At 41.9% G+C, this 27,427-nt stretch overlaps 2 protein-coding genes across 11 annotated transcripts in view; one reads left to right on the top strand and one right to left on the bottom strand.

Moving 5' to 3' along the window:
• RABGAP1L (RAB GTPase activating protein 1 like) overlaps positions 1–27,427 on the bottom strand; it is a 788,918-nt gene that overhangs the window by 714,461 nt on the left and 47,030 nt on the right. For 2 of the 10 annotated variants that reach the window (XM_070077148.1, XM_070077153.1), the window contains exons 2-4: positions 6,707–6,745; positions 6,575–6,622; positions 3,687–3,876 (exon numbers count right to left, since the gene is read on the bottom strand). In XM_070077148.1, the coding sequence (XP_069933249.1) occupies positions 3,687–3,876; positions 6,575–6,622; positions 6,707–6,712 (244 nt within the window). In that variant the 5' untranslated portion in view covers positions 6,713–6,745. Of the gene's footprint in view, positions 1–3,686; positions 3,877–6,574; positions 6,746–14,340; positions 14,454–27,427 lie in introns of those variants that run through there. The other 8 variants (XM_070077150.1, XM_070077155.1, XM_070077152.1 and 5 more) reach the window with 5 other exon arrangements.
• Positions 16,442–27,427, top strand: part of LOC138850323 (uncharacterized) — a 57,034-nt gene continuing 46,048 nt past the window's right edge. Inside the window, exons 1-2 of the mRNA XM_070076750.1 lie at positions 16,442–17,977; positions 18,081–18,551. Coding sequence (XP_069932851.1) covers positions 16,442–17,977; positions 18,081–18,551 — 2,007 coding nt within the window. The remainder of the gene's footprint in view (positions 17,978–18,080; positions 18,552–27,427) is intronic.

Below are 27,427 nucleotides of genomic sequence, written 5' to 3'. Positions count from 1 at the left end.
AAAGCAAAACATAATGAATAATATAATCTCATATGTACCCTCAAACTAGAATAAGAAGGTTTGTAATATTTGTTCCCAATCTTATATTTTTTATTAAAAGCATATATACAAGAAATATAGATTTATAATCATGAAAGAGCTTCAAAAAGTTTCTAGAAAACGGAATTAAAAGATAACATACATTTTTGACAACCCCTTGTGGCAGGGCGGGGGGAGGGGGACACTTAAGTGCCCTTGTATTTACATCTAGCCATGAGTACAACTATACCTGCTCAGATCTGTGATTCTTGGTAATCATTATAGTAGGAGGTAAGTCTTAGAGACACCTCTCCCTTCCAGCAACACACTGCAAGTATATTCTACCTGCCTGCCATCTGTTGTCTAACCATATTTATTACGCATCTTTCTCACTCAGACTAAATTTTTATCCACTAAAAATTTACGTATCATTTCCTTTTCTGGTTGGATTTTCTTGCCCTGATAACCACAAAAATATTCTCTAATATTTTCTCAATGACTTATTTTTCACCTTTAAATATCTGATTAACTAGGAATAATTCTTGTGTATAGTAGGAACCTAATTTTCTTTCATTTCATTCAAAGTAGCAATTGCTCCAATGCTATTTATTGAATATATTATATATATATATATATTATAGCATTAATTCACAATGCACAACACATTAAGGACAGAGATCCTACATGAGAAGTAAGTGCACAGTGACTCCTGCTGTTGACTTAACAATTTGACACTCTTGTTTATGGCATCAGTAATCACCCTAGGCTCTTGTCATGAGTTGCCAAGGCTATGGAAGCCTTTTGAGTTTGCCGACTCTGATCTTATTTAGACAAGATCATAGTCAAAGTGGAAGTTCTCTCCTCCCTTCAGAGAAAGGTACCTCCTTCTCTGATGGCCTGTTCTTTCCACTGGGATCTCACTCTCAGAGATCTTTCATTTAGGTCTTTTTTCTTTTTTTGCCAGAGTGTCTTGGCTTTCCACGCCTACAATACTCTCATGGGCTCTTCAGCCAGATCCGAATGCCTTAAATGTATTTTATAATCAGTTTATAAGAATAATTGGAAACTTGGAACTACCACTCAAATTACAGACTAATTTAGAGATAAATGACAAGCTTTTCAAGGTTGAATCCACCCTCCAGAAATCAATATGGCACCCCTTCCCATTGACTCAGTGTGCATTTCCTTCAATGACATTCCCTAACTTCCCTTACTAAGCTTTACATACAATCTCAGTTTCTTGCTTGACATTTATTATCTTTGTTGGTATTTTGCATGGAATTTATATTTTCTATTATCACTGCTAACATTCCTGAAAGTCTAAATCTAGTAACTTGCTCATGCACTTAACAACGTTACAGGCGCCAGAGCTGTGGTATAACATGCTAAGCTCCACCTGCAATGCCAGGAACTCATAAGGGTGCCAGCTGAGTCCAGGCTGCTCTTTTTTTTTTTTTAACTGTTTAAACTTTTACTCTCTTTTTATGATTTATTTCTTAATTTGAAAGGCAAAGTTACAGAGAGGCAGAGGCAGACAGAAAGAGAGGTCTTCCATACGCTGGTTCACTCCCCAGATGGCCACAACAGCTGGAGCTGTGCCAATCCAAAGCCAGGAACCTGGAGCTTCCTCCAGATCTCCCATGAGGGCGCAGGGGCCCAAGGACTTGGGCCATCCTCCTCTGCTTTCCCAGGCTACAGGCTGCTCCACTTCTAATCCAATTCATTGCTACTACACCTGGGAAAGCAGCAGAAGATGGCCCAAGTGCTTGGGCACCTACACCCACGTGGGAAACCCAGAAGCTCCTGGCTCCTGACTTTGGCATGGCTGACTGTTGCGACCATCTGGGGAGCGAACCAGGGGGTGGAAGATCTCTCTCTTTCTGTCACTCCCTCTCTCTGTAACTCTGCCTTTCAAATAAATAAATAAATCTTTAAAAAAATAACAACTTTACAAACTGTGGCACTATTTTCCCTTTCTAATTATCATACCCCATTTCCTTCTCCTGTCATCTAATATGAGCTGGATTCTCCAGCAGAATGTCAAACAGCCACGATGACAGCTGTCATGTCCTCACTGTGCCTGTTCAGACGTATCTTAAGGGTAGTGCACCTAAGATTTTGGTAGATATCATTATCTGATTAAGTAAACTTCCTTCTATTCTCATTTTTTCAAGGACTTTACATGTGTATACATAAAATAAATCCTCAATTTTTCAGTGTTTGTTCTGTATTTGATTCATTTCCTTTTTTTTTTTTTATCTTTGACAGGCAGAGTGGACAGTGAGAGAGAGAGACAGAGAGAAAGGTCTTCCTTTTCCGTTGGTTCACCCTCCAATGGCCACCGTGGCCGGCGCGTTGCGGCCAGCGCATTGCGCTGATCCAAAGCCAGGAGACAAGTACTTCTCCTGGTCTCCCATGCGGGTACAGGGCCCAAGCATTTGGGCCATCCTCTACTGCCTTCCCAGGCCACAGCAGAGAGCTGGCCTGGAAGAGGGGCAACCGGGACAGAATCCGGTGCCCCAACCGGGACTAGAACCCGGTGTGCCGGCGCCGCAAGGTGGAGGATTAGCCTATTGAGCCGCGACGCCGGCCCTGATTCATTTCTCTTTTTTGTCTTATATGATAAATCATATTGACAGATGTCTTACTCCTGAATCATCCTTGCCATGGCAAGCATTGTGATTAAATTCCCTATATACATTCCATCACTGTTCAGCATTTTGGCCTATACCTCTATTTACCCTATGGCAAGATGCAGAAATGGATTATGAATATCCTAAATTAAACAGGGTAATCCTACAGGCCAGAGTGACTCATGAAGGGGTTTGAATGTAACCCAATCCTATCATCTATCAATTCATGTCATCTCCCTAACCAATAAAAACTGGTTCAGTTGGTTGTATCAAAGTGAAACTCAGAAGTTTTGTGCAGCTGGTAAATGAATGAAGCCTTTCTCTTTGCCACCACGCATGAAACAGATCAGCCAACCTTATCTATAAATTTCTGCTGGCAGCTACTTTGTGACTATGATGGAAACCAGCTAAGGAGATAGGAGAAAAGCAGAAAATCAAAGCTGAGTAGATCACAAAGAAACACCACCAGAGAGCCCAGATAAAACCACACATCTAGTATTGAAGCCAGCTGAAGTTGGAGTTGGCTTTAGATTGCGTTTGTTTTTCTTGAATCTAAAAGCACCTTGACTTCAAAGTTGCTGATCAGAATATATATCTATACCCTCATGGTGTATTTATTATCCAATATAAATAAAGGTACTGCTATGCTATTAGAATTTTTACCAATTACATTGCAAATAAGTCAAGCTGAGTAAAAATGTACATCATATGAAAGATTATATCCATCATACTATTCTCTGATGCCCAAGAATTTACTCATTTGTTATTAAGTATTTACAGAGGACCTACCATGGTGTCAAGCATTAGAGATCAAATGCAAAGCCAGATATAATCCCTGTTCTCAAAGAAGGTTGAGATCTCATTTTATAAGCAGAAACATAAGAAACAAAATGGAAACTCTCAATCAGAACCAAAAACTTCGTGGCCACGAACTCATGAAAGAAAATCCAATAGCATGTTCTAATTTTCATCTTAAATACTTCTTTATCACTTTATAACATTTCCCTTATAATTTCCAAAAGTTCAATACAGTACCTGTGTTAGACGGATCCAAAATTAACTGAAGAGATGACTTATTTGTTTGACTGGCTGGACTGTCTCCAAATGAACGGTCTGAAACCTCACTGGAACTCTGACCATCAACAAGACGTCTCTGCCCTTTCTCAGAATCTCTCAAAATCTCTGCCATGGCTTTCTCCAGTTGTTCATCATCATCAGAAACCATCTAGAGATGGAGAAAGAAAATGTCAATTCCATCATGGCTACGGAGTTTAATTTTAGAAAAGCATTTCCTTTTTTATGAGATGTACTTATTTATGTTAAAGCTACAGTTAAAGAGAGAGAGAAGGGGAGAGAAGGAGAGGAGAAAAAGAAAGAGATATCCTCCATCTGCCGGTTCACTCCCCGACTGGCACAACAGCCAGGGCTGGGGCAGGCCGAAGCCAGGAACTTCATCCCAGGATCCCACACGGGTAGCAAGGGCTCAAGCACTTGGGCCACCTTCTGCTGCTTTCCAAGGCACATTAACAGGGAGCTGGATGGGACATGGATCAGTTGAGACACGAACCATCACCCATACGGAATGCCAGCATCACAGGCAGCAGCTTAAATCACTGTACCACAATGCCAGCCACAGAAAATATTTCAAGAAGAAATTAAAATAATATAAATATATAATTAACTGATACTAAAAATTTGCAGTTACACAATGTCACATAATACATTAAAATCCTAAATTATAAAACTAATTAAAATACAGAAAAGTATTCATCTTCACAAAACGATCCTTCTTAAACATTTTCAGTTTCCCAACTTATTTGATATAAAACCTTATTTACAAGGTTTTTTTTATTTTTCCTCTTTTACTTTTTAGGCAAACAATCTAAATACTGGATAAACTTAAGTTTATATGTTTTAAAGCGAGGAAAATGGGTAAGTTTCAATGGACAGGGTCTACTGAGAATATCAGTTCAAAGTTCGTCTTACTATCACAACATAAATATATTTCTGCTTTCTTAACCAACTGTTGGCTGCTGAGAAAAGATGTGCCAATACCCTTAGATTTTAGCTGACTCATCTGTCCCTGAAAAGGGGAGACATAAACCCTACGTGCACAGATGATGCCTTAAGTTAAACACAATAATGCTTACAAAATTGACATCTTGAGTTTTGTTTATAGCCCTGGTCTGTACTCTTGAGGAACAGTGGTTTTTCTACTTACTACTTGTAGAATTTTGTATTTAGTGGAGGGTTAAGCTTGTAATTATAGAGAAAATTAAAAGTACATCATTGTAAAAATTAAAAGAAAAGTAAATGGAGGGAGGCTGGAAGGGAGGCAGCATAGGGTGGGAAGTATCATTAATGCTCTTAAAACTGTATATATGAAATACATAAGGTTTGTCCCATTTTCATAAATAATTTTTAAAAACACAATAATGCTAAAATATAGAAATCTAAAAATAAAGTCATTGATTTTTTAATAAAATTATATATGCTCAGCATGTGTGATATTTTTATTTATTAGACTGATATCCTAATACATCTTTGATGCCATAGTTAATACTAAATAAAGTTATGTATAATAAGTAGTACTGTTGACCCATTTTTCTACTTCTGTTTCTAGAATACGGTAGAATATGGTTTTAAAATTCCATACATATATGAGTTTGCCTGCTTCATTTTCTTTGACTTAGGAAAGGCAACATATAAACAAAAAGGCAAAAGGATTACACCCAGATAAGAGATATGCTTTTAAATATGTAAGACATATACTTTTTTTTTTTTTTTTTTTTTGACAGGCAGAGTGGACAGTGAGAGAGAGAGACAGAGAGAAAGGTCTTCCTTTTCCGTTGGTTCACCCTCCAATGGCCGCTGCGCTGCGGCCGGCGCACCGCACTTATCCGATAGCAGGAGCCAGGTACTTTTCCTGGTCTCCCATGGGGTACAGGGCCCAAGCACTTGGGCTATCCTCCACTGCACTCCCTGGCCACAGCAGAGAGCTGGCCTGGAAGAGGGGCAACCGGGACAGAATCCGGCGCCCCGACAGGGACTAGAACCCAGGGTGCCGGCACTGCAGGCAGAGGATTAGCCTAGTGAGCCGCGGCGCCAGCCAAGACATATACTTTTAAAATAATACAGGTATATAAACTGGGGCCAGCACTGTGGCTCACTAGGTTAATCCTCCACCTGCGGCGCTGGCATCCTATATGGGCACCGGGTTCTAGTCCCGGCTGCTCCTCTTCCAGTCCAGCTCTCTGCTGTGGCCCAGGAAGGCAGTGGAAGATGGCCCAAGTGTTTGGGCGCCTGCAACCCGCAAGGGAGACCAGGAGGAAGCACCTGGCTCCTGGCTTCGGATCAGCGTAGCTCTGGCCGTGGTGGCCATTTGGGGGGTTAACCAACGGAAGGAAGACCCTTCTCTCTGCCTCTCTCTCACTGTCTAACTCTATCTGTCAAACAAATAAAAATAAAAATAAATACAGGTATGTAAACTGTTAAATCACAGAGGAATGTTAACACCTGCTTTAGAACACACCAAAAAAATGGGGAAAAAAAATCTCTAAACTGGAAGAAAAACATAGTGATATATATAATTGACTTCTAAAACTCAGCAGTAAGAGAAACAAAAATATCCTGATAAAGAAATGTAATAGTTAAGCATTAAGTTTAACTCACCAATTATCCTTTCTCTTCTATTTTTTCCTTCTATGCTTTGCTGTTAAAATTTAGTTCAAAAGTAAATAACCAAAAGCAAAAAACCCTAAAAACACACAAACCAAACAGCATCTAGATAAATCACTGATTTTATTCTCAGGGTCAGTACTTGCAAAAAAATCTTTGGATTTTACACATCTCTTAAGATAAGCTTAAAGAAAGTTTGAAAAATAATTAAAAATAATACCATAATAGAAAATGAAATAAAATACCTTCAGTTGAGGTTTTTCATCATCCTTTGTAGAAGTACCGTCTGCATGCTGAGAAACCAAAACAAATTCTTCACTGTTCACTGTGGCCACAGAATCAGATGACCCACTAACCTTCTGTAATGAAGCTCTGACCTCCATTTCAGTTCTGCAAACTTCTCCGCCCACATCCACCTGGCAAAATTACAGAGATTTAAGAAGGGAAAAAAGAAAACCTACTGACTAAAAATATGAACTAATGAAGCTTTTAAAATGTTTCATGTGAAGAAGAATCCTGTTGGCTAAATAATTATTCCAGAATTAGGAAAGCTAACTTCTTGGACTGGACCACATAATGGAAAGGTACTCGCTTCAGTTGGAGTTTTCAGACTAAAAGAACCAAATTGTTCCCTGAAAAAAATAACCCAAACCAGCCTATATATCAACTCAACAGACTGGCTGCTTTTTATTTTACTTTATCTCTTATTTTCTCCTAGAAGTGCTGGTTTTAATCTTTTTAATAAGAGAAAGGATTAAACACAAAATTGGAAATAACTATACACACACACAAAATTAGTGTATTAATTAAGCCTACATACTTCCCTAAAATCAATCTATTCAAGACCAAATATTGTCCCATAAAATATTTTTTCTGGGTTATTGAGGTTGGAGTCATACTGAATTCAACACCGGAAGCCATAGATCTTTTCTTTTGCAGACAAATTAATCCTTATTGCATGTACACACATGCACGCACCCACACTCACACAACATTTATAAAAAGGCATTTATGTAGTAAATGTTTCTGTAATCAAAGGCAGTGCAATTCTGTTTTCTGAATAGATTTCTACACCACAGAAACTCAACACTGTCATTTCCAGAAGTTCATGTATTAACAACCCATTTCAACTGAAGATAAATACTCCATAACACACTGTATCCAAGCCAAGATCAGTGGAGGGACACCCACGTGAGGAAACAAGCCAACAAACAAGGAAATCTGAAGCAAGCTGATAGGAAAAAAAAAAAAAAAAAAAAAACTCTGAGAGAGAAATACATGAGCAGAAACCTGAAAGACAAAAAAGAATCCTACATCAAACAATCTGCTCAGTGACACACAAGTAGCATGCAGAGGGGCAGGGCAGGGAGCCTGGGGCTGAAGCCCACAGGGCCTTATAAACTACAGTAAGTCTACTAGCAATCTATGCCTAAAATCTCCCCAGAAATGTTTTGCTTTGAGTTTTGTTTCTTTCTCTTTCAGGTTATTTTTTTCATTACCACACAGAAACATGGATGCAATATTCCATTCTGCCGTTAGATGGCACTAACACCACTGCTCCTGCAAAAAATAAAATGATTTACCTTCAAGATACACTTGAAAAAATTAAAATCAGTTTCTAAGAATATCAAAATAAAAAATAACACTCCTGGGTTACAATAATTAGCTAGCCATCATTTATTTCTTTTACACTGGTTAATATTCTTTAAAAAAAAAAAAAAAAAAACTTTCAGGAGCCAGCACCGTGGCTCACTTGGTTAATCCTCCGCCTTGCGGCACAGGCATCCCACATGGGCGCCGGTTCTAGTCCCGGTTGCTCCTCTTCCAGTCCAGCTCTCTGCTGTGGCCTGGGAAGGCAGTGGAGGATGGCCCAAGTGTTGGGGCCCCTGCACCTGCATGGGAGACCAGGAGGAAGCACCTGGCTCCTGGCTTCGGATCGGCGCAGCACCGGCCGTAGCGGCCATTTTGGGGGTGAACCAATGGAAGGAAGACCTTTCTCTCTGTCTCTCTCTCTAACTCTGTCAAATAGAAAAATGAATAAATAAAACTTTCAACCCCATTCATCTCCTCTAAAGGTTTTCTTCACTTTGTATATATGTTTCTGAAAACACAGTATGTGTTACAAGCTACATCTCTACCCCCTCTAGGCTGCACTGTCAGTCCCTGATTGCCACACACTGCATGTGTCTTTTTATGGTCATGCTTCTCCAAGTCCTTCTCAGATTGCTATTCTGCCTGGCTGCCTCTTCTTCTTCTTCTTCTTCTTTTTTTTTTTTTTTTTTTTTTAAGATTTATTTATTTTATTTGAAAGGCAGAGTTAGAGAGAGAGGGAGAGACAGAGACAGATCTTCCATCTGCTGATTCATTCCCCAAATGGCCTCAACGGCTGGAGCTGAGCAGATCCAAAGCCAGGAGCTTCACCCAAGTCTCCCACATGGGTACAGGGGCCCAAGCAATTGGGCCATCTTCCACTGCTTTCCCGGGCACACCAGCAGGGAGCTGGATGGGAAGTAAAGCAGCCAGGACTCAAACCAGCACCCATATTGGATGCCAGTGCAGGGCAGGCAGTCGATCTACCCACTATGCCACAGTGCCAGTCCCCCACCTGACTTCTCAATGTTAGAAATTCTCTGCCTTCAAGTTTTTAGCCCCTTTCCCTTGCCACACACTCTACATGGTATTTCTCATTGTTATAGATTAAAATATCATCTAAGTATATGCTGACTCCCAAATTTCTATTTCAACACAAATGTCTCCTCTAAATTCCTTATCTGGAATTTAATTCTCTACTTAAATGAAATGTGGAAAAAAATGGAATTCCTATTATATCCTTCAAATTTGTTTTTCATCTAGGTATCTGATTATCAGTAAATAACATTGCCTTCTTCCAAGCTACTCAAATAAGAAACCTAGATATTATCCCTAATTCAGTTCCACTTCACTCCTTATAACTGAATTTTTTAAGGGTCCCACCTACGAAATAATCCCTATATCTATCCAATTTCTTTTTTTTTAGCCTACTGCTACCACCCAAGTTAGACTTTTATCTACTACAAAAGCCTCCTACCCATCTTGTATCTCAATCACAGAGCTGCCAAATAAAGTTTTTGGGGGGCCACCACCTGCGGTGTCGGCTTCCCATATGGGCACTGATTCAGGTCCTGGCTGCTCCACTTCTGATCCGGCTCTCTGCTGTGGTGTGCGAAAGCAGTGGAAGATGGCCAAGACCTTGGGTCCCTATACCCACGTGGGAGACCCAGAAGAAGCTCCTAGTTCCTGGTTTTAGATCAGCACAGCTCCAGCCATTGTGGCCATTTGGAGAGTGAACCAGCGGATAAAGGACCTCTCTCTCCCTCTCTCTCTCTCTCTCTGCCTCTCTTTAATTCTGCCTTTCAAATAAATAAATAAATCTTAAAAAAAAAAAAAAGCACTGGAAAGTAAATCAGGTTATGTTAAAACTGCAAACTAAAACTTTTCCAATACAATTCAAATAAAATGCAAACTGCTTACCAGGACTTAGGCCCAACATAAGCCCCTGCTACTTTCTCCTAGCTCACTAATCACAGCAACTTCTCTCTCATGTTTGGGTCTTAGCTCACACCTTCTACTTCCACATGGCTGACCTCTTCAGCTATCGGTTTTCATTCACGCACTCTACACCCACTTAGTGAGACTACTCTACTACCGGAATCTGTACTGGTAACTAAGACCACTGCAGTCCCTGTCTTCTAGAGCTACTATCCCCATGGAAGAGAAAGACAAACAAGAGGAAATCAATCAGTATCACAACTTGCAATGAACACGACAAAAGATAATGAGAAGGCAGGAGGCAGGCGATACTGGCCTGGCTGTTATTTGGCTTAAATAATGAGTCAGCCATGGAAAGACTCAGGAAGAAAGAACTGCAAACAGAATAAATGGCAAAGCCAAGATGTGAGAAAGGACTTGCTGGGGAACGGAAAGACGGTGGTGACTAGATCAGAGCGTGTGGGTGAGAGTAATACGAAATCACCCATGGACAGAAGACAAGGGCCACTCCCAATGCTAAGGCTATCTAAATAAGCCCCAGGTCAATCTCAAAACTCTGCTTTGTTCACCAGAGAATATCCCATGCATAGTGCAGCACCTGTGGGTTAAACCATTTGTTAAAATTACCAATCAGGGGGCCGGCGCCGCGGCTCACTAGGCTAATCCTCCGCCTAGCCTAGGCGCCGGCACACCGGGTTCTAGTCCCGGTCGGGGCGCCGGATTCTGTCCCGGTTGCCCCTCTTCCAGGCCAGCTCTCTGCTGTGGCCCGGGAGTGCAGTGGAGGATGGCCCAGGTGCTTGGGCCCTGCACCCCATGGGAGACCAGGAAAAGCACCTGGCTCCTGCCATCGGATCAGCGCGGTGCGCCGGCCACAGCGCGCCAGCCGCGGCGGCCATTGGAGGGTGAACAACGGCAAAGGAAGACCTTTCTCTCTGTCTCTCTCTCTCACTGTCCACTCTGCCTGTCAAAAAAAAAAAAAAAAAAAAATTACCAATCAGGGCTGGCGCCGTGGCTCAATAGGCTAATCCTCTACCTCCGGCACCAGCACACCAGGTTCTAGTCCCGGTCAGGGCGCCAGATTCTGTCCTGGTTGCCCCTCTTCCAGGCCAGCTCTCTGCTGTGGCCCAGGAGTGCGGTGGAGGATGGCCCAAGTGCTTGGGCCCTGCCCCCGCATGGGAGACCAGGAGAAGCACCTGGCTCCTGGCTTCGGATCAGCGTGGTGCGCTGGCCGTAGCAGCCATTGTGGGGTGAACCAACGGCAAAGGTAGACCTTTCTCTCTGTCTCTCTCTCTCTCACTATCCACTATGCCTGTCAAAAATAAATACATAAATAAATAAAATAAAAAATAAATCTTCACATTCTTGGGTTAAGTATTGGTTTTGAAGTATGATACCTAAAGCACAAGTGACAAACAAAAAAAAGATAAATTAGACTGTCAAAATGAAGAACATCTGTGCTGAAAAACGATACCATTAAGGAAATAAGGCAATTACAGGAGTATACTATATGGTTCCACTTAAACGAGGCATCTAAAACAGCCAAGCTCACAGAAGCACAAAGCAGCATAGTAGTTGCTGGAGACTGTGGAGAAGGGAAAATGAGGCACTGCAGCTGTCCAACAGGATGAACTCTCAGTTGTACAAAATGAGTAATTTCTAAAGCTCTGCTGTACAGCAGTTTTCGTAGCTAATAATACGACATAAAAGTCCAACAAAACAGGTCACATGCTGCTACCTATTCTTACCACAGAAAAGGACGCTGCTACAACAGAATTCAAGTATCATATTTTGCACAGAACAAAATGAGCAGTAAGTATCCATCAACCATGTTTGCATGCCTGTTTCTATATATTACATAAACACACTATCTAATATTAAAAAAATAAGAATGAAGCTGATAAGACCTTAATATACCTAACTCTCTACCTTTCTAGATGTCTCAAGAAACTCGAAAACTACAATTACAAAAACAAGAGGAAAAAATATATATACAGCGGGAATCACTAATTTTGCCATTCTCAGATAGACAACATAAAAGACTGGGACTCTGACCAGCGCAGCAGGACAGTGGGTTAAGCTTCCGCTTGCAACACCAACATCCCATATTGCTCGCTGCTGTGAGTACCAGCTGCTCTGCTTCCAAATGCAGCTTCCAGCCAATGCACCCAGGAAAGCAGCACTGACAGCCACAGTACTTGGGCCCCTCTCACCCATGTGGAAGACCAGATGGAGTTCTAGGCTCCTGGCTGCGGCCTGGCATGGTCCTGGCCATTGTGGCCATTTAGGGAGTGAATCAGCAGTTGGAAGGTATCCATCCTTCTCTCTCTCAACTCCCTCCTCCACCCCTCCTCACTCTGCCTTTCAAATAAATAAAATAAATCTTATCCAAAAAAAAAAAAAAAAAAAAAAAAAAGCTGAGACTCTGTGAGAACATTTTGAAGCTCAGAATGATACACCAGTAAGCGAAGTGGTAGACTTTCTTTGTCAAGTCAAGAGTTCATGAAAAGGAGTAATTCAGGACCTGGACAGCAGATGGAGCCAGGTTAACAGCTACAGGACACATTTTACCAGTACGTGTTTCTTTGTTTTACAGGACAAGTTTTATTCAGAAGAGAGAAGAGAGCATGTCCTTACTTGAAAAGTTGTATCAAGAATTCATCTATTTTGTCTAAAATCAATGTAGCTATTTCACCATTTTTATTTTATTTTGAATGTTAGAAAAAAATTTTTAAAGATTTATTTGAAGGGCAGAATTACAGAGAAAGAGGGAGAGGGAGGGAGGGAGGGAGAGGGAGAGAGAGATCAATATTCTGTGTGCTGGTTCACTCCCCAAGTGGCTGCAATGGCCGGGGCTGGGCCAGGCCAATGCCAGGAACAAGGAACTTCATCTGGATCTCCCACATGGGTGCAGGCGTCCAGGCACTTAGGCCATCTTCCACTGCTATCCCGAGTACATTAGCAGGTAGCTGGATCAGAAATGGAGCAGCTGGGGTTCGAATCGAAGCCTCTGTGGAATGCTGCCACAGCAGAGGCTTAACCTTCTATGCCATTGTGCCAGCCCCAGAAATTTCTTTATTACTTATTAAGCACAAGCTTGGTATTGCAAAACATTTCAAATCACTCTTTCACAACCTACTCTCCCCTTGGACACCTAAATTTTTAAAGCAGTTTTAAAAAAGATTTTTTTTTAATTTGAAAGGTTGAGTTCCAGAGAAGGAGCGGCAGAGAGAGAGAGAGAGAGAGAGAGGGATTTTCCATTCTGTGGTTCGCACCTCAAATGGGTGTGATGGCTGGAGCTGGGCCAGTCTGAAGCTGGGAACCAGGGCTTCTTCCAGGTCTTCCACATGTGTGCAGGGACCCAAGGACTTGAGTCATTTTCTACTGCTTTCCCAGGCCATAGCAGAGAGCTGGATTGGAAGGGAAACCGCCAGGACTCGAACCAGCTCCCATATGGGATGCTGGATGCTGGCACTGCAGGCGGCGATTTAACCTGCTGCGCCACAGCATTGGCCCCCTTAAATTATATTTTTTTTTCTTTTTTTTTATTTGACAGAGTTATAGACAAAGAGAGAGAGAGAGAGAGAGAGAGAGAGAGAGAGAGAGGTCTTCCTTTTCTGTTGGTTCACCCTCCAATGGCGCACCGCGCTGATCCGATGGCAGGAGCCAGGTACTTATCCTGGTCTCCCAGGCCGTGCAGGGCCCAAGCACATGGGCCATCCTCCACTGCACTCCCTGGCCACAGCAGAGAGCTGGACTGGAAGAGCAGCAACTGGGACAGAATCCGGCGCCCTGACCTGGACTAGAACCCAGTGTGCCGGCGCCACAGGCAGAGGATTAGCCTACTGAGCCGCGGCGCTGGCCCTGACATTTATGTTCTTAAAACTGGATATATGAGCCGGCGCCGCGGCTCACTAGGCTAATCCTCCACCTAGCGGCGCCGGCACACCGGGTTCTAGTCCCGGTTGGGGCGCCGGATTCTGTCCCGGTTGCCCCTCTTCCAGGCCAGCTCTCTGCTGTGGCCCGGGAGTGCAGTGGAGGATGGCCCAGGTGCTTGGGCCCTGCACCCCATGGGAGACCAGGAAAAGCACCTGGCTCCTGGCTCCTGCCATCGGATCAGCGCGGTGCGCCGGCCGCAGCGCACCGGCAGCGGCGGCCATTGGAGAGTGAACCAACGGCAAAGGAAGACCTTTCTCTCTGTCTCTCTCTCTCTCACTGTCCACTCTTCCACTCTGCCTGTCAAAAAATAAAAAAAAAAAAATTAAAAAAAAAAAACTGGATATATGAAATAAATGAAATCTATTCCCTTTAAGTAAATAACTAAGATTAAAATAAATAAAAGCTATCATCTGAAATCTACCCCCCCCCCAAAAAAAAAGCTCCTTGCTGGCAGGGGGTAGGGGGCATTGTGGTGCACATAGTGCATTAAGCCATGGCTTAATATCCCACATCAAAGTGCCAGGTTCAAGTCCCGGCTACTCCTCACCTCTGATCCAGCTTCCTGCTGATGTACAGTCTGGGAGGCAGCAGGTGATGGCTCAAGTGGCTGAATCACCACCAACCACATGGGAAGACCAAGATGGAGTTCCAGGCTCCTGGCTTTGGCCTGGCCCAGCGCCAGGTGTCGCAGTCATTTGGGGAGTGAGCCAGAGAATGGAAGATCTCTGCCTCGCTTCTCTTTCTCACTTTCATTCTTTCTATTAAGTAAAAATAAGTAAATGAAATAAAATGTTCCATCTAACTAAAGCAAAATACATACTTTGTTCTAAAGTTCACAGAGAACATTCACAAAGTTAGACCAAATTCTAAACCATAAAACACCTAAATCAATATAAAAGTAAAATCATACTATGAGCTCTTCAATCACAATAGAATTAAACTAGGAATCAGAAGCGAAAAATACCTGGAAAGTTCTCACATACAAGAAACGGAAAATTAATTTTAAACAAACCATGAGTCACAATGAGACAAGAGAATTTTTAAACATTTCAAATGAAATGAACAGAATTTATCAAAACTTGTTATGTGCAGTGAAAGCACTTAGAGGGAAATTTAAAGCATTAAGTGAATATACTAAAAAAAGAAAAAAATACCTAAAATCTTTTAATACAGATATCCTTACTAACTTGGGAAATTCAGAAAAAGGAGAGTAGATAAAAGGAAACAAAAAACACAGAAATTAATGCAACTGAAAACAGGAAATTAACACAGAAAAATTTTTAAAAAGCTCATTCATTGAAATGATTTATAAATTATCAACTTCTAACCAAGCTAAACAAGAAAAAGAAGAAACACAAATTACCAATATCACAAATGAAAGAAAGGTCATCATTACCAACAGATGGACACTAAAAGAATGATAATGGAATACTACCAAAAAACTATATCCACAAATTTGGTAGCTTAGCTGAAATGGACCAGTTCTTTGAAAGATAAAAAGTGCCAACACTCACCCCAGGGAGTGTTGGATAATCTGAATAGACATGGATAATCTGAATAGTGCTCTCTCATGCTCACAATCAATCTCTCTCTCTCTCTCTCTCTCTCTCTATATATATATATATATATATACACACACACATTTTTGAAATTTTTATTTATTTATGTGAGAGGCAGAGAGATAATAAGAGCTCTCATCCATTTGTTCACTGGTGAATTCTACCAAACCTTGAAGGAGGAAATACAATCAATTTCCCATAATCTCTTCAAAAAATTAGAATGCAAAGGAGTACTTCCTAACCCCTTTCTGTGAAATGAGCATCACCTAATACTAAAACCAGACTATAAGAAAACTACAGATCACTATTTCTACTGACACAGACAGAAAAAAATCCTCATGAAAATACTACCAAATGATATCCAACAATGTATTAAAATATTTACTAGGTATTTAAGACTATCTCAACATTCAAAAAATAACCAATGTAACTAAACAAATCAACAGGCTTAAAAAATCATGATCATATTAATATAAAAATACATTTTAATGAAATCCAATACCTATTTATGATTTAAAAAAAAAAAAAACTCAGCAAACTAGCAAATGAGGGGAACTTCCTCAACTTGACATAGGCAATCTTCCCAAAAACAAACAAAAAAAACCACCTACAGCTATCATCATATTTCACTGTGAGACACTGGACTCTTTACTCCTAATGCTGAAACAAGGCAAAGATGTCCTCTCTCATCACAATGATCCATTCAGCATTATAAGAAATAAAATATAGATTAGGAAAGATTAAATCAAACTGCTTTTATCCATAGATTAGATGGTTCTTTATGTAAAAAGCCTCAAGGAACCTGCGAAAAAAAAAAAAAGTTTAAAAAGAAAACCCCCCCTAAAACTAATAAATAAACATAGTAAGGCATCAGGATACAAAGTCAATATACAAAAGTCAATGTCTTCTCTACACATAATAAACAATACTAAGTTGAAATTTATTTTTTTAAAGTGTTATTTACAATAGAGGGAAAATGAAATAAATAGGTACACATGCATACTTCAAAAGTTCATTGGAAAGAAAAATTTATTTTGGTGCACAAAAATCTGGGATGGGGCAAGAGTTGTGACAACAAGTTAAACCAACATGTGCATTGCCAGCATCCTCTATCACAGTGCATCCCCCATCACAGTGCACCCCCATCACAGTGCACCCCATCAGTCATCCCCATCACAGTGCACCCCCACACAGTCATCCCCATCACAGTCACCCCCATCACAGTCATCCCCATCACAGTCACCCCCATCACAGTCATCCCCATCACAGTCACCCCCATCACAGTCATCCCCATCACAGTCATCCCCATCACAGTCATCCCCATCACAGTGCACCCCCATCACAGTGCACCCCCATCACAGTCACCCCCATCACAGTGCACCCCCATCACAGTCACCCCCATCACAGTCGTCCCCATCACAGTCACCCCCATCACAGTCATCCCATTCACAGTGCACCCCATCAGTCATCCCCATCACAGTCATCCCCATCACAGTCATCCCCATCACAGTGATCCCTATCACAGTCATCCCCATCACAGTCATCCCCATCACAGTGCACCCCATCAGTCATCCCCATCACAGTGCACCCCCATCACAGTGCACCCCCATCACAGCCATCCCCATCACAGTCACCCCCATCACAGTCATGCCCATCACAGTCACCCCCATCACAGTGCACCCCCATCACAGTCATCCCTATCACAGTCATCCCCATCACAGTCATCCCCATCACAGTCATCCCCATCACAGTGCACCCCATCAGTCATCCCCATCACAGTGCACCCCCATCACAGTCATGCCCATCACAGTCATCCCCATCACAGTGCACCCCCATCACAGTCATCCCTATCACAGTCATCCCCATCACAGTCATCCCCATCACAGTGCACCCCATCAGTCATCCCCATCACAGTGCACCCGCATCACAGTCACCCCCATCACAGTCATGCCCATCACAGTGCACCCGCATCACAGTCACCCCCATCACAGTCATCCCCATCACAGTCATCCCCATCACAGTGCACCCCCATCACAGTCATCCCAATCACAGTGCACCCCCATCACAGTCATCCCCATCACAGTCATCCCCATCACAGTCATGCCCATCACAGTGATCACAGTGCATGCCCATCACAGTCATCCCCATCACAGTGCACCCCCATCACAGTCATCCCCATCACAGTCATCCCCATCACAGTCACCCCCATCACAGTCATCCCAATCACAGTGCACCCCCATCACAGTCATCCCCATCACAGTCACCCCCATCACAGTCATCCCAATCACAGTGCACCCCCATCACAGTCATCTCCATCAGTCATCCCCATCACAGTGCACCCCCATCACAGTCATCCCAATCACAGTCATCCCCATCACAGTGCACCCCCATCACAGTCATCCCCATCACAGTGCACCGCCATCACAGTCACCCCCATCACAGTCACCCCCATCACAGTGCACCCCCATCACAGTGCACCCCCATCACAGTCACCCCCATCACAGTCATCCCCATCACAGTCATCCCCATCACAGTGCACCCCCATCACAGTCATCCCAATCACAGTGCACCCCCATCACAGTCATCCCCATCACAGTCATCCCCATCACAGTCATGCCCATCACAGTGATCACAGTGCATGCCCATCACAGTCATCCCCATCACAGTGCACCCCATCACAGTGCACCCCCATCACAGTCATCCCCATCACAGTGCACCCCCATCACAGTGCACCCCCATCACAGTCATCCCCATCACAGTGCACCCCCATCACAGTCATCCCAATCACAGTGCACCCCCATCACAGTCATCCCCATCACAGTGCACCCCCATCACAGTGCACCCCCATCACAGTCATCCCCATCACAGTGCACCCCCATCACAGTGCACCCCCACCACAGTCATCCCCATCACAGTCATCCCCATCACAGTGATCACAGTGCACCCCCATCACAGTCATCCCCATCACAGTCATCCCCATCACAGTGCACCCCCATCACAGTGCACCCCCATCACAGTCATCCCCATCACAGTCACCCCCATCACAGTCATCCCCATCACAGTCACCCCCTTCACAGTCATCCCCATCACAGTGCACCCCCATCACAGTCATCCCCATCACAGTGCACCCCCATCACAGTGCACCCCCATCACAGTCATCCCCATCACAGTCATCCCCATCACAGTCATCCCCATCACAGTGCACCCCCATCACATTCATCCCCATCACAGTGCACCCCCATCACAGTGCATCCCCATCAGGATGCATCCCCGCAAATCTCTCTCTCCTCTCTCCTCTCTCTCTCTCTTTCTCTCTCTCCCCTCCCCCGCATCACCCTCTCTCTCTCTCCTCCCTCCCCCCTCTTTCCCTGTTGCTCTGCCTTTCTAATAAATCTTTTAAAAGCTGACAATTCTCAGAAGTCTTCTAAATAAAATTGAGCTCACTGTTCTGTGAACCCTGAACCAATACATCCATTTTAACCCACTATATACAACAGAGCAATGGGGGGGGGGGGGGGGGACCTGTTTTTGAAGACTGCCCTGCTCTAATACAAAAGTCAGACCATAAAATCTGACAAAGAATTTTTTATTTCTCTTCAAATGCAAATAAAAATCAACATTAGGCTCCGTAGTCTAGGCATAAAGTCTTCACTTGTGGGACATTTTAAAGGGATATGAGGCTAACAGAAAACAGAGTTCCACAAAGTCAGACACGTGTAGCTGTGTTTCATCTAACCATCCTGTTCTCCACTGAACCCAAAGACACTTAATATTTTTTCACTGAATTGACTCACTAGTAACAGACTTATCCTCCACAACTGTAGCAATTCTTCCAATTCCACCAAGTGAACAGCCTTTAACTCCTACTTTAATGTCACATCATTTTTGTTAAATGAGCAATGGTGATATCTCAATCAACACCTCACTTGGATGTCTGAAACTACAATTTCCACATATGTACTAGAAAAAGTCTAACAACACTCAGCAAAGTCTAACTGGAAGCTATGTTCTTCCCAAAATAACATACTCAAAAGTACAAAATTGTAGTCCATGTGATCTAATTTCATTCTGTACCAAATGTGGTTAGCTTGCTTCTTGTTTTTAGATTATATGTGTGTACCTATTCACATTCAAGTGGCTCTTGAACTAAAATAGAACTTAAAAACATGAGTGTGAGTCAAAAGTGGCTAAGTTAGGAGGACTATAAGGCATGAGAGTTAGAATGGTCACAGAAGACACATTACAAAGGTAGAAAAGGAGAAGCTCTTAATTTACTGTAAGAAAATAGACATGAATAATGTAGAACAACATTTGCCAACCAAAATTCTTCCATGTTGAACTCAGCCAGTCCAGAAAAACCCTACTCTGACTTCTGTTTTCTAAGCATCCATCCACTGTTCTAGTTCCCACATGAGAGTCACAACATTATGCATGAAAGTAAGTCTCTGGTCCTGAAAAGGGCATAGAAGAACTTTCATTACTCACAGTATTTTAGTGGACATCTATGTATTTTCATTTGTCCAGCAATAATTCCAGAACCTTTTTTAGTTTTGGGGGAATAAGCCTTCTCTCCATTCAAATAACATGGATTTTACAGAACCCTCAAGCCCCATAGAGAAACAGATTAAAAGGTGGATACTAAATGCAAGCTAGATCAATTAAACTCAATTCCTAAGATTTCTGGACTGTTGACTGGTGAGTTCATTACTCTCTTCCAGTAGAAACTTTTAAGATGGAAACTGAGAATTGTTGGTGGGCCTGTTCTTCCTCCTATGAAGAAAGCCAATCTGCAGTTAATAGAGAAAACTAAATCTCAGAGACTAGTGTTTTAACCAACTCCCATCCCTTTGGGGCCAGCGCTGTGGCACAGCGGGTTAAAGCCCTGGCCTGAAGCACCGGCATCCCATATGGGCACTGGTTCTAGTCCTGGCTGCTTCTCTTCCAACCCAGTTCTCTGCTGTGGCCTGGGAAAGCAGCAGAAGATGGCCCAAGTCCTTGGGCCCATGCACCCATGTGGGAGACCCAGAAGAAGTGCCTGGCTCCTGGCTTTGGATCGGTTCAACTCCAGCCATTGCGGCCATCTGGGGAGTGAAGCAGCAAATGGAAGACCTCTCTCTCTGTCTCTACCTCTCTCTGCAACTCTTTCAAATAAATAAAATAAAATAAATCTTAAAAAAAAAAAATCCTATCCCTTTGAATCATTCCTGAAGTCTAGCTCCTTCTGCTCCCATTATCAGCCTTGATAAATCCACTGTTTCTTTAATTCCATGAACTATCCCCCCAATAATAAACTAGTTTAATCTGAGTTTGTCACATGAATAAAATCACATGCTAGCAACAGGACACTTAACGATACACTTAAAGAGATTGCGGATGGCTATATGCTTCCATATATAGGTAATGAGAACAGAAAATTAGGTGAGGCAAGAGAAAAGAATCTGAAAAGCTGACAATAATTTCCTAGATACACAGCAGAGTAAAAGGGATGAAAGAAGGCAAGAGGGTGGAGAAAAGATTTAAATTCTGCACATCAGTCACTTATCTTCAGAATACATCAGTACATGAAGAAGATACATAACACAGATGAAGAAGTTGAAGCACATAGAAACTGATTTCTTTTAAAAGTTACAGAGCCAGAAGTAGAATCTACAAGTCCTAGAAATACAGTCACTACTACCATATTACCATTCCAAGGACTGGTAATCATTACATTGATTATTTCAGACATTTTGACTCCAACTCACTATCTCTTTTGTCATCACATAGTATACTATATAAACGTATATCAAATATACAGAATAATATACAGTATATCAAATAAACAGAAATAAGGAATTGGAGATAGTTAATGTTTATTGTGCATACTTTACATAACTAGCACTAAATTCAACAGAAAAAATATTACCCAATTTGTTGGATCCAGCACAGACAGACTCAAGGTAGAACCTAAAAGTTAATGAACCTGGCAATCACACATGGTTTCCACATCTAAGGAAAAGATAAAAGACCCCCCCTCCCCCTTTATCCATTTCCACTACTTCATCCAAACAAGTTCACCAGTCAGGTGAGCGAGGGTCATTGTCTAAGAAGGAAGAGATCAACACAATGAAGGAAGAGAAGCCAAATCACTATTTTAACTGTTTTTCTCTCCCACTAAAGCCTACAAGCAAGATTTACTTCTGTCTTTGATGCACAGACCCCTAGATCTCGTAGAGCATTCAGTATATTTCTGAGATATACCATCAGAAACAGAAATTCAAGCAAGGGTTGAATGAGTATCCTGTATCTGAATGCCTAAAACCAGAAACGTTTTGGATTTCAGATAGTTTTAGATTCTGAAATATCCACATGTATGACAGTTCTTCAAAAGGTTCACAGAAAATGAAATATAAAGATGTTCATCTCAGTATAAAAAAATTTTTGAAATCTAGGTACCTAGAGTGTCTTCAAAAAGTTCATGAAATAGTTTTATTATGAAAAAAAACATGGATTCCAAAATTTTTAATAACAAAATTAATTAATCTTTTAATTCTATTTTCTGTGGATTTTTTTTTAAGTATCATTGTATGTAATAATGTAACTTGGGGATGGGACTCATGTCCACACAAAATTCACTGCTGTTTAGTGGAGGATGGCCCAAGTGCTTGGGCCCTGCACCCCATGGGAGACCAGGATAAGTACCTGGCTCCTGGCTTCGGATCAGCGCGATGCGCCAGCAGCAATGTGCCGGCCGCGGTGGCCATTGGAGGATGAACCAACGGCAAAAGGAAGACCTTTCTCTCTGTCTCTCTCTCTCACTGTCCACTCTGCCTGTCAAAGATTAAAAAAAAAAATTCGCTGCTGTTTCATATATATTTTATACACATAGACTCGAAGATAACTTTTCATATTTCTAATGCACCTGCATTTTGACTACAGCCTGTCACAGAAAGTAAGTTGCGGAATTTTCCTCTCGTGGGGTCAAGTCAGCACTCCAAAGCTTTCAGATTGTGGAGCATTTGCAACTTCTGATTTTCAAATTAGGGATGCTCAACCTGTATACAGCACCCCAAGTCTTCTGGGCAAATAGTATGTATTTGGGTACATATGTTTGTACCTGTGCATACATTTATACCTGCCTTGTTCTCCATAGAATTTGTGATGATTTGAAAACACAGAAATCCATATAAAAGATAATTCATGAAAAATCTTTTTTTTTTTTTTTTTTTTTTTTTTTGACAGGCAGAGTGGATAGTGAGAGAGAGAGAAACAGAGAGAAAGGTCTTCCTTTTGCCGTTGGTTCACCCTCCAATGGCTGCCACGGCTGGCGCGCTGCGGCTGGTGCACCGCGCTAATCCCAAGGCAGGAGCCAGGTGCTTCTCCTGGTCTCCCATGGGATGCAGGGCCAAGCACTTGGGCCATCCTCCACTGCACTCCCTGGCCACAGCAGAGAGCTGGCCTGGAAGAGGGGCAACCGGGAAAGAATCCGGCACCCCGACCGGGACTAGAACCTGGTGTGCCGGCGCCACTAGGTGGAGGATTAGCCTATTGAGCCGCGGTGCTGGCCTCATGAAAATTCTTTGAGATTAGATTTTAAGTGCAAATATTTTCCCTTGATATGGTACAATTTATAACAAGATATTTTATATTTGCAACTAACTCCTAATATTTTCATTAAAATAGTTCAGCAGATGCTAATGAAGAAACACAAAATCCTGTGAAATCCAGGATAGGCATTTGGCTTAGTGAGTAAGTCATCCTTTGAGACCCCCGTATCTCATTTTGAAGAGCCTGGTTTGAGTTCCAGCTTTGCTTCCAATCCACCTTCCTGGTAATATACACCCTGAAAGGCAGCAGATGATGCCTCAAATACTTAGGTACCTCTCACCCACAAGAGAGACCAGGATGGAGTACTGATTTCAGCCTGGCCCAGTCCTGGCTGTTGCTGCTATTTGGGAAGTGAATCTGCATATGAAAGATCTCTCTATCTGTCCCTCTGTCTTGCCTTCTCTGCCTTTAAGGAAACAAGGAAAGAAGGAAGGAACAGGTTTTCTAAGTTTTGAAATTCTAAAATAAGGATTTTCAAACTTACAACGCAAGGCACTGCTGACTTAGTCACAGTGATCAATGATCACTTAAAGCTAAAATAAAAATGAGAACACCCAGAAGAAGAAAGATCTAAAGAATCTAATATTTAGATATTATTATGACATGCCAAAAATTAGAAGTAGCTTCTATGAACTCATATACTGCAATGTATTTACAAAAGCAAAGAAGAGGCAGGTCTTGCTGAATGCAAACTGTAAACAAAAAACTAAGTAATTATTCAATAGGAAATAATTCAAAGTTTTAAAAAAAGTTCTAGTATTGGATTTTTCTACCCTATGTTACAATTTTTTTATTCTCACAAGGCAAATGAAAACCAAAACCATGTAATTAGAAGAGAAAATTATTCATGCTTTCAATAAAATGTACTGGCTTCTCAAACACTTTTATTGAATACACCAGAGCTAGAGGATATTTTTTGTGGTTTAAAAAAGAAAAGCATGATAAAATATAATCAGGAACCCATTATTTGACAGTTACTCATTTATTAACTCCGCATGGTTGCATTCTATCTAGACGTTGTTCAAGCCATAACAGAACATAAAAGAACAAAAGAGCATCACACTGAGGGCAGAGCTTGATATATTTCTGTCACAGCATCTCTAATGCCACTAACACAGAATCCAGTTAATTCATTCTTCTTCTTATTCTTCTTCAAGCAGCACAGACAAAGACAGAGAGGCCATTCACCCACTAGCTCACTCCCCAAATGTCTGTCATGGCTGGAGCTGGGCCAGGCCTAAACTGGGAGCTCAGCACTCAATCGAGGTCTCCAACATAGGTGGAAGAAACCCAATTACTTGAGTTACCACTGCTGCCTTCCAAGGTCTATATTAGCAGGAAGCCAGAATTGGGAGCCAAGACTCAACCACAGGCACTCCAATATGGGACATGGCGTCTGAACTGCTAGACCAAATGCTTGCCCCTAATTTATTCTTTTGACAATCACTGTTGTTGTTGTCATTTAACACTTATTACTTTACAGGCATAGTTATAAAGTATCTTCTCTAGTTAGATATCTAAGAGATATTTCAAACTAACGGATTAAAAAACCAAACTTCCTATCTTTCCCATTCTACCCTGATCTCTCTATTACCCTCCTACACACTTATTCAACTCAGCTGATAGCATCTGTCTTCTTCCTCAAACACACTTACACATATGCACACAAACACATTAAATCAGAAAATTCCTTTGGCTCTACCTTCAAATTATATACAGAAATCATCTATTTCTCACCACCTCCACTGCCATAACCCAGTCCCAGTCATTATCTTCTCTTACCTAGACTATTTATAAAGCCTCCTAACTAGTCTTCCAGTTTCTTCACTTGCTCCCCTGCTATGGTATACTAAAAAAAATAACAAGAATGATCCTCTTACTTCAGTTCCCAAAATCCTCCAATGCCCCCCCTCATTTTGCTGCAGATCAGAGCCAAGTGACTTCAAAGGCATTATGTGCCTGGTGCTACAAAGCATCACTCCTCACACTTCCACTACCCACTGTCTCACCTTTGAATCCTTATCTGCTTACTATGATCTCCCCTACTCAACTCAACCTCAGCTGCAATGTAGTTCTTCTTTTCCTTCAAATAAGCCTGGCACACTTTCTCTGGCTCTTCCATCACAATAAATCCCCTCCCCAGAGAGCTGCCTGGCTACCATCTTTACTCCCTCATTCAGATCTTTCCTCAAACCTCAACCTGTCAAGAGATCTACCCTGATCATGTTATTTTTTTTAAAAAAAGATTTATTTATTTATTTGAAAGACAGCTACACAGAGAGACAGGTCTTCCAGCTGCTGATTCACTCCCCAAATGGCCGCAACGGCCGGAGCTGCACCAATCCAAAGCCAGGAGCCAGGAGCTTCTTCTGGGTCTCCCACGAGGGTGCAGGAGCCCAAGAACTGCTTTCCCAGGCCATGGCAGAGAGCTGGATCGGAAGAGGAGCAGCCGGGACTAGAACCGGCATCCATATGGGATTCTGGCACTGCAGACAGTAGCTTTACCCACTATGCCACAGTGCCAGCCCTGATCATCTTATTTGTTTCCCATCACAACAAAATCTGAATTCCCCTCTATCTTATTCTACTTAGTTCTTCTTTTCCAGAGCACTATTTTCTAATTAATAACTGTTAATATTGTTTGTACTGTATTTTCTGTTTATTGTCTGCTCCCCCACTAGAAAATAAAACTGTCAAAGCCAAGAATCTTTGTCTTATGCATTGACGTAACCCAAGCACCTAGAAAAGTAACTGTCACATAGCTGCACCATTAAATATTAGCTGTACAGATAAAAAGATGAACATTCAAGATGACTAAAGTGTCTTAGGGCCGGCGCCATGGCTCACTTGGTTAATCCTTCGCCTGCAGTGCGTCTCATATGGACGTTGGGTTCTAGTCCCAGCTGCTCCTCTTCCAGTCCAGTTCTCTGTTGGGGCCCAGGAAGGCAGTGGAAGATGTTCCAAGTGCTTGGGCCCCTACACCCGCATGGGAGACCAGGAAGAAGCACCTGGCTCCTGGCTTCGGATCGGCACAGCGCCGGCTGTAGAAGCCATTTGGGGAGTGAACCAATGGAAGGAAGACCTCTCTCCCTCTCTCTCTCACTGTCTATTACTCTGTCGAATAAAAAAAAATTTTTTTAAATAAAAAATAAAGTGTCTTAAACTCCAGAAGCCAACCAGGTCTCTAGGTGCAGCCTGATCAGGAATGGTACCATTAAAGGAATAGGATAACAGCACTGATGGTTTCTTTCGCTGGGTAATTAACAAGAATGCTCTTGAATTCATAAAGATTTTTGATATAATAGGACACCAAGAGATCATTTTAAAAGGTAAATTAAAATGTTAGACCTTATTCCAAATTTCCATTTACACCAGAAACTGAGAACATGGCCTATTAGATTAGATAATGTTTTTAGGAATTATTGTTGATATTTTTTGAGTGTGAGGATGACAATATGATTATGAAGAACTCCTTGTCTTTTAAAAATACATACTCAAATATTTACAGATTAAATTACATGATTAGCAGAGATTCGCTTCATATAATTTTGAGTGGAATGAAGGAGTAAGGCATAGAGAAAACAAAATTGCTGTTTGATAACTGCTGAACCGGACAGAGTCAGAAGAGTATTCATATTATTCTCCCTGACCTTGTATATGCTTCCAATTTGCCAAAGTAAAAAAAAAGTTGGGGCGTCCATTTGGCCCAGTGGTTGAGACACCAACTGGGATGCCCATGTTCCATACTGGAGTACATGGTTCGGTTCCCTGCTCCTGCCTCCTTTCAGGGTAGACCCAGGAAGGTAGCAGGTGATAGGTCAAGGGGTTTTGGGGTCCCTGATACCCATATGCCAGACCTGGATTAAGTTCCATTGCAGGCATGTGAGGAATGAGCCAGCAGAAGGAAGCTCTCTGTCTCTGTCTCTTCATCTCAAAAAAAAAATGTAGGAACCCAGAAAATAAGTTAAACAAACCAAACATAAAAACACAAGCCAAGAATATACTGCCTTTATCATCTAGCACATTATAGGACACCTAAAAACAAATATTTAAAGAATAAAGCATATGTCACAACTAAAGAATAGATTTTATAGATTACCATAATGATGGGAACAGATTAAAACAAAAAATAATGACCAAAATGGGCATTCCTTTGAGTCAAAGAAAAATGACAGGTAAATGGATAGCCCTGATAGCTGCTACTACAAAGACCAGAGAACTAACTTGTCCAAACAAGCAAAGTCACAAGACTTCAGCTTTGGTCATCTGGAACATTATGGGGATACACTGAAGAAACTTTCATCCTTCTTCAGGGTAAAAGGCACTGTACATTATTCAATAAAGGTCATACACATAAATGCAAAATATAGTCAACAGGGACAAGAGAGCATTCCTGAAATGCTATGTCCTAAACAACACTGTAGCATAATTATTAGAAATACACAGACCACTTTACTAGCAAACAAATGTTTATAAATAGTGACTTTA

The sequence above is a fragment of the Oryctolagus cuniculus genome, chromosome 7 (assembly GCF_964237555.1).
Source record: "Oryctolagus cuniculus chromosome 7, mOryCun1.1, whole genome shotgun sequence".
NCBI classification, from domain to species: domain Eukaryota; kingdom Metazoa; phylum Chordata; class Mammalia; order Lagomorpha; family Leporidae; genus Oryctolagus; species Oryctolagus cuniculus.
This window is presented reverse-complemented; position numbering and strand designations above follow the sequence as displayed.